Raw genomic sequence first — 7,442 nt, 5'->3', positions numbered from 1 at the left:
GCGAGAAGGAGAGAGCAAGAGAGAGAGAGAGAATACAGGGTGGAGGTGTGGTTTGTACAGGAGGGGAAGGGGGCGCTGACTAGGGTGTCAACAACTTTTTTAAGATTCATCCCTCCAAACACAGAAAGCTTTTTCTTCTTCTCTTATCTCCCCCATCTCTCTAATTGTCTGAGCTGATGAGGAAACTTCTCTCCTAAACCGCTCAGAAACTCTTCTTCTGCTTGTTCTGTTCCAACAGTGTTAAAGTTGTAATAGATTTTTGTGTCAAATTCCACATCAGGTCGCTCACAACTCACCTGCATGTCTGCACATGAACATCACCCACGCAAACGCACACACACCCACCCACCCAGTCTGTTGATAAACACTGACACACACGCACACACATACTTGCATGAAACACAAACTTACTTCTTACAGGTGCATGGACACACAAGAACAAATATAATGTACACATGCACACAAAGATACACAATAAATCATACAAAGCTAAGCACACACAAATGTACACACCTGCAGAAATAATAATGCACACAACAATGCATAAACAAGTACCACTAATCACACACAATAATGCATACTCACACATAAGTACATAAATAAACTATGTAAAATACATAAACATCCTCCTACACACAATTGATGAAAGGTGTTTACAAACGCATGCGTGTGTTTACACGATCTTCCATCTATACTTACTCATAGAAGCACAAACGCGTCTATGACGTGTCTTAACAGTAAGAAAAAAAAGTGACTGCAAGCACACTCACGACTGTGATCTGGCTGAAGCAGACACACACAAACAGACACACACAGATACAGTATCCTAAGGTAGCAAACGGGAGTCAGGTACATTTGTGTTTTTAGTACACAACTTCAGAGTTTTGTGTTATTGAACTTCCCTAAAACATGTTAAGTAAAACATTCCTCTTGTTTCTCAACTCGTGGACACACTTCAGGCTCCGGTTCAAGCATTCGAACCGACTGACTAACTGTCCCGGGCATCTTTGGCGATCATTAGCTTGTGACACAACCTCGCTTTCACAACCGTACCGCCCGTCTGAGGAACCAGACTCCCCGGACCACAACAGCCCCAGTTCCCTGGAGCGACGGGAAGTAAGGGGGAGATTAATCATGTCTGATCAGATCGGAGCACGGAGGGCTCTGGTCCCAGGTAGATACTGCCTGTTTGTTTCCCAGGAGACAGAAACTGATTGGGAGTCAGATTGAGTTCCTCCTCATTCCAGCCAGGAACTCTTGACTGAGTCATTTCTGAAAATCTTGCATCACAGCAGCCACTCTCAGCATGATGTCATTAGCATTGTATCGCTAGCATTACAGGTAGGACAGCCACAAAATCTTAACATGGCAATGAGACTTGAGTGATACTAGTGTGACTTTGGTGAAGTTTTGTAAGTATAGTAACATAATACAGCAGCACCTGTAGTACGAAGTATGTGGGGCAGAAGTGTTGCTGTAAAAGTGATTATGAACCGCATGGTACTAATGGCATGACGTCACTAGCATCTCGATATCATGGCGCAGGTAGCCCAGCACCTGAAACTGCAATAAAAAAGTAGCATGCCTTTGACTGTGCAGTCAAGTACCTTGAATTGAATTGTACAACACAGGGACGAGGAAGTGACAGCGAAACCAGCATGGAATCAGTACTACGATGTCATTGTCAAACATGAGGATTATCCTGACGTTGGTAGGACGAAGACTGTAGCATGATGTTCGAATTCCGAAGTTGGCAGCGACAAGTCCCCGAATCTGACCACAACATCGTAACGACAACAACAACAACATGGTAATACATTAGCATGGCGCCAATAGCGCTGTATAGTGACATCAATAGCTTAACTTCAGAGGGTAGAGAATCAATCTTATGACTTCGGTGTGTCCGTCTTCAGTGAGTCATCAGATAACAGGAATTTGAAGTCAATATTTGCGTGTCGGTTACATGGATTTCTGTGAAATAAATGTCAGTAGTTTTAACTAACAGTTTTGTTAGCCAAAGTGTGGTTTTCAATCGCAACAAAATGCATAAACCTTACATTCAACATACCCCTGCAAACGCACACCTACATGAACGATACATACCATGTAATAAGTACAGATAAGCACACATGCAAGCCTTCACTCTCACTCGCAACTATTGCAACACACACAGACAGGCGAACGACACAAACACGACACACAGGTTTTCTAGTTCACAGGTAACATTTTGTGAGTGACAAGTTTGTGTGTTAGTTTCCTGCTCTTCAAAACATTCTTTCTAATTTCAAGGGTCATGGGACTGTCAAACTGTCATTGTGGCAACACCACAATCTTAATATAAGACGACCAGAGACCACTTCTTCTTTTACTTCTTCTTTATCTGGGAAACCACATCTGCCAGTGCTCAGTTGTTTCTCAGTCACCTTTGTCTCTCCCAGCGTCTTCAAAGATGAATTTTATAATGGTGCAGATGATGTGATTTTGTGGATGAGGATCAGCACCTCCGTAACGTGAGCTGAGGATCCAAGAAGGCTTAACATAGACAATGAATGACTGGTGGTCCACGGAGGGACGTGGCCTCGTGCTGCACTTGCTAGGTGCAGGGATTGGCGATCATTAGTGGAGTCGCCGAGGAACAGAAGGTGATTTTTCTCTTGTTTAAAAGTGAGAACCTCAACAAGCTGTAATCTCGTACCATCACTTGGTCTCCGTGACTCTCTAACATGAGACAGGAAGCTAGTGTCACTGTTGTCCCACTTAATTCTGAATATCGCGTTTCTGTTGTAATCTGCTTCTGCTGCCGACCAATGAGAACTGTTGCGCAAGAATCTTGAGATCTTATCGAGCAGAACATGTGACTTCTTGCTGCGTTGTTGAGGCGATACCGACTGGTGTTCTCAGAAAATTTGATAATTCACTCCTTAAAAAAAATTCTCAGAGCACGTCAATCACCAACGACATTTTCATCTGACAAACCTTATCTTAACTCTAAGGCTTCTCTGGGCTTTGTTCAGGAGTGAGGAAAGTATGCAGTTGGTCATGATGGTGCACATAAGCGGAAGAAAATTCCCACCTGGTCATCATTTTTTTGGAAATCCGCCTTCTGATGAACAATGCAAGGTAGTGTTAGCTTAGAGCAATTCAATTTAAAGTGATAGTTCACCCAAAATTTAAACTTTTAACACTTGTTTTTTACTCTCCCTCATGTCGACTAAGGGTTGGGATTATTTCCAGAGTACTCTGGTTTTTTTTAGAGTTGTAGACAAAAATGTTGGTTCATTTTAATGTAGCCACTGGAGCTCAGTTGTCTTCGTCTTCATCTTCATCCAAAAAGACACTTAAAAACATCTAAATACCGCTCGTCTCTAACGTTCCTCTTGTATAGAAGCCGCAACAAGGAGAATTCTCACGATACCAAATATCTCTTGATTAGATCTGGGAAAACCACATTTTCACCAGTGTCCCACACTTAGACCTGAAGGTCTAAACCAGGGGTCGCCAACCTTTATTGCACCACTGACCAGTCGAGTGCCGATATTACCTCACTAACCAATAAAACTAAAAAATAAACTGCAAAAAAATGAAAAGAAAGCATTGCTTGATAAAAATACATAGAGTGCTGTGCCATGTTCAGTTTTTATCATTTTACTCGTTTACAAGTTTAATTTTGTGAGTAAACCAATCTTGATATAGAAGAATGACAGGAGAAAATCCAACATATTTCGACTATATCAATACAACAGAAAATAAATAATTTATTATAACTTTCTTTTCTGCTTATTTTGTTTAAATCACAAATCTGAACTAGTTGGTAGTATAAGCAGCTATAGCTCTTTGTACAAAGGAATGTCATCACTCTTACAAACCAAACTTTCCATGACGAAAATGATTTTTTTTGACATGGTAGGTCATTGTGCCATCTTGCTCTGGTTATCATTATCATGCTACAAATATGCACTGAAGTTCAACTTCTTCCACTGGAGCGTCAGACACCACTGGTGTCCACTGATCCTCCACCATCATCAGGCTGTTGTCGCTGTGCCATATTTACGTATCTCCAGAGTTCCATGTCTACCAGACATCAGAAGAGACTTCAAAGTACACTTTATTGGCAACAACATTCTATTTACAAAAGCATGGACGTGTTGATTTGGACTCTCCAGAACCAGAGAGCTCTGTCAGAATTGAGTCATTCTTAAATCGTAGAAGCAAATACTCCGACAGCTCAGATGACATTGCTTCGTTGGGGGTTTGGAGTGTGTCCGGTGGAGCTGTCAGGGGGAATAGGAGCCTCTTTGAGCAGGAAGGGGAAGTAGCTTGAGAGGTAAATGGCCTTGAACTTGGTGCTGCAGAAGCAGTAGACCAGCGGGTCCAGCAGACAGTCCATGTAAGACAGGACCATGAGGCCGTCAAACGCCACAGCCGCTTTGTCCTGCATGTACTCGGGCCACTCCTGGACTCGAGCGATCAGGAGGATGCTCCTGGCGAGGGCGCATGGGAGGAAGCAGATGGAGAAGACCACCATGACCGTGGTCACCAGGAAGACGGCCCGTTTCAACTTGGTCCTGTCCCCGATCGTCTTGATGCGCAGGCGGTTGACGATGCGAGCCGTGCAGTAGACCAGGATGATGAAGGGGATGATGATCTGACTGAAGAAGACCACCTCCCTCAGGCTGTCCACCACGTCCTGCAACCACAGTCACGATTCAGAGCCTCAGAGGGAGTTCCTTCTCAAGTTTGCATACATGAAGAGGTGTTGTGAAGATGTGTTAAGGCAGATCTGGGCAAAGTGCGGGCCGGGGGCCACATGCGGCCCTTTGACTGTATTTATGCGGCCCTCGTAATGTCAAAGTATGATCATGTATAAATGGTTCTAATGCATTTATTATTCATTTACATTTTCACACAACACTTCCCTCCTTTTTGTGTGTTATTTTTCGAGTATATATTAATCCCTCAAAATAAGATTTTTTTAAGTTAATTGAAGAAATGTTTTGAAAAAACGATTCTATACAAGAATAAAATTGCATCTTATTTAGCTTAATGAATGTCACGGCCTAATGACTGACGCATGTCCTTTTTTTTTAGGGATTTTATCCTCTTTCTTTTTGCTTTACGGCCCCTAAAACATTCACGGAATTTAATGTGGCCCTTGTAGAATTTTAATTGCCCACCCCTGTGTTAGGCTGTGCTTGTTTGTGCACTTTTGTTTGTTGTGGTCAAATGTTTGATTTTTATATTGTTCTATAAATTCTTTGTTGCTTGTGTGCTTAACGTGCATTTGCTTGTTGGTGCTTAAAACTTTTTGTTACTTTGTGTATTAATCAAGAGTTGGTTATAAACATGTAGGTGTGTGTAAAGTGTTGCTCCGTTGTTTTAGTGTTTTAGTGTGGGTTTATGAGGGTTATGCGTGTCGTGAGTGTGAGTGTCACACAGTGGCAGTGCCTTATCTGTTTTGGGTTCGATATCTGTCTTGGGCGTCGGTGATGAACTCAGAGTAGAGCAGCAACTGACTACCTCGACACACACGCTCACATTTAACGACACCTTGGATGAGTTTTGCAGCTGATAACGTGGTGACTCAACACCTCCTAGGCAGACTTATGACGGGAGTAAACTTATTTAACACATCCTGGAATTTTTGCTCAAGGCCCTTTCCCGACTTCCTGTGGGAATTTCGTGTCCTGTTTATGGACAGCAGGGGTCACTGTGGTTCCTCTGGCGCTTTCTGCTCAAAAACATGACTGAATTATTTATGTTTTTTGCTATTTTAAATATATATTTTTTCATCTTTTAAAGCATATACTTTCATTTTTCCTCTTTAATAGCTGCACTTATTCATTAATTTAGTTTAAAAATCTTGACTTATGACTTTTTCTTTCGTTAAACCTCACATGGCTTTCTCAATATATGTGACATAGTTAAATGTTATTTAAATTAAATGTTCAGACTTGCATTTTTTTTCAAGGTTTTGATTTCATGAAATGTTTTCCTCACTTAGAAAAAATCCTTGGACTCACTTTGACGATGGTGTCGTCTCCGCTCTTGTGGCTGTTGCAGCAGTCAAAGTTCTTCAGCATGGTGGGGATGGTGAGCGGCAGCAGCAGCAGCCAGATGAAGGCCGAGATGTGGGGGGACTTCTTCAGTGCCTTCAGCATGTTCTTCTTCCCGGGGTGCACCACGTTGAAGTAGCGGTCGATGGAGGTGACGGTGAGGAAGGCGATGCTGGCCCCTCGGTTCAGGAAGAGCATGAAGAGCATCGCCTTGCAGACGACTTCGTCTTTGCTCCGGCGCTCCCCTTTGATGAAGTTGTGCGCCTTGATGGGCAGACAGAAGAGCAGCAGGATGTCGGCCAGCACCAGGTTGAAGAGGAACACGTTGTTGGTGTTGGTCTTCCAGAACTTGAGCTTGAATATGAAGAGGTGGATGACGGAGGCGTTGAGCGGCAGAGCCAGGATGAAGATGATGATCATGATGGCGGCGTACAACTTGTACAGCCCTCTGTTGGTGGCATCGCAGTCCTCTGGGTCCTGCAACCCGGAGATGTTGTTCATTGTGGCGCAAGGATCAAGACTGGCAGAGACAGAGAGCTACATGAAGAGCCGGGGATTCTGCTGAGCACCGCAGGCTGGAACAAGATCACAGAGAGGGAAAAAATGCTGCCCAACAAGTTCCTGTGTGTTAGTCGTGCTCCGAGTTCATCTCAGAGGTCCGGACAAGTCTCTCTGGTGTCCCGCGTGAAGCTACTGAGGAATGATCGGGGTGTTGTTCAAGCTCACAGCTGAAGCTCCGCCTCCTCCTGCCGTGAGTCATAGGTGCTGGCCCGGGCGGCGGAGAAATCACTGCCGGCACTCAACCTGATGTGAGAGATTTAATCTGACCCGGGAATGTCGGTCGAGTGGCGACGTGTCGGTTTAACCTCTAGTGAAAGTGTCAGACAATCCCTGGCACACGAGAGTGAGAACTGTGCCCCCCCTCAGTCAGGGTCTGTCGCTTCCTCCGAGACTGGTGAATGATTTACATGTCACAGACTCTGCTTCTATGTAAGGAGAAATATAATCGGCCGCTGAGGAATGTCGTGTCTTTTGGGAGACTTCAGACTCTCGTTCAACCCGACATGCCTCAACCCCGTCCCTGAGCAAGTCCTGACAAACCTTTGACTCTCTTCTGCCCTAGGGGGTGTCGAACCAACTCACTTTGGGGGAATTCTCCCAAAAACGATTTCAACATTTTGGAAAAAGCTCAAGTTGATTTTCCAGTTTCTCATCCTCCCCCGACCTCTTGACGCTTTTGTGCTCCTCTTTTACCAACGACAATATTTTCCTATGATACTACTGTTCGATCTTTGATTTGAAAAGTCACGATTGGATAGGACTGGTTAACTTCGGGTAGAACCGAGTATCGAAACGTGATTCATCTTTTCCGTGCCACGTTCCCGTACA

General features: G+C 44.0%; 1 protein-coding gene across 1 annotated transcript; it reads right to left on the bottom strand.

Annotated features, from left to right (window-relative positions):
• Positions 1–4,087: 4,087 nt before the first annotated feature.
• LOC148067870 (12-(S)-hydroxy-5,8,10,14-eicosatetraenoic acid receptor-like) lies at positions 4,088–6,762 on the bottom strand. Its single transcript, XM_087806189.1, has 2 exons — positions 6,021–6,762; positions 4,088–4,687 (listed from the first exon to the last, which is right to left on the bottom strand). The coding sequence occupies exons 1-2, from the start codon at positions 6,552–6,554 to the stop codon at positions 4,226–4,228; spliced, it is 996 nt and encodes a 331-aa protein (XP_087662315.1). The 5' UTR covers positions 6,555–6,762; the 3' UTR covers positions 4,088–4,225.
• Positions 6,763–7,442: the final 680 nt, after the last annotated feature.

This window comes from Callionymus lyra, chromosome 13, assembly GCF_982586985.1.
Source record: "Callionymus lyra chromosome 13, fCalLyr1.hap1.1, whole genome shotgun sequence".
In the NCBI taxonomy this organism is placed as follows: Eukaryota; Metazoa; Chordata; class Actinopteri; order Syngnathiformes; family Callionymidae; genus Callionymus; species Callionymus lyra.
The sequence above is the reverse complement of the archived record's forward strand: the minus strand, read 5'-3'. Positions and strand labels throughout refer to the sequence as shown.

Bases quoted from the DNA above. Each gene is read 5' to 3' on its own strand.
- LOC148067870 (XM_087806189.1), bottom strand. From the start codon at position 6,554: ATGAACAACATCTCCGGGTTGCAGGACCCAGAGGACTGCGATGCCACC. The intron at 4,688-6,020 runs GTGAGTCCAAGG...CTGTGGTTGCAG, and splicing joins GAGACGACACCATCGTCAAA to GACGTGGTGGACAGCCTGAG.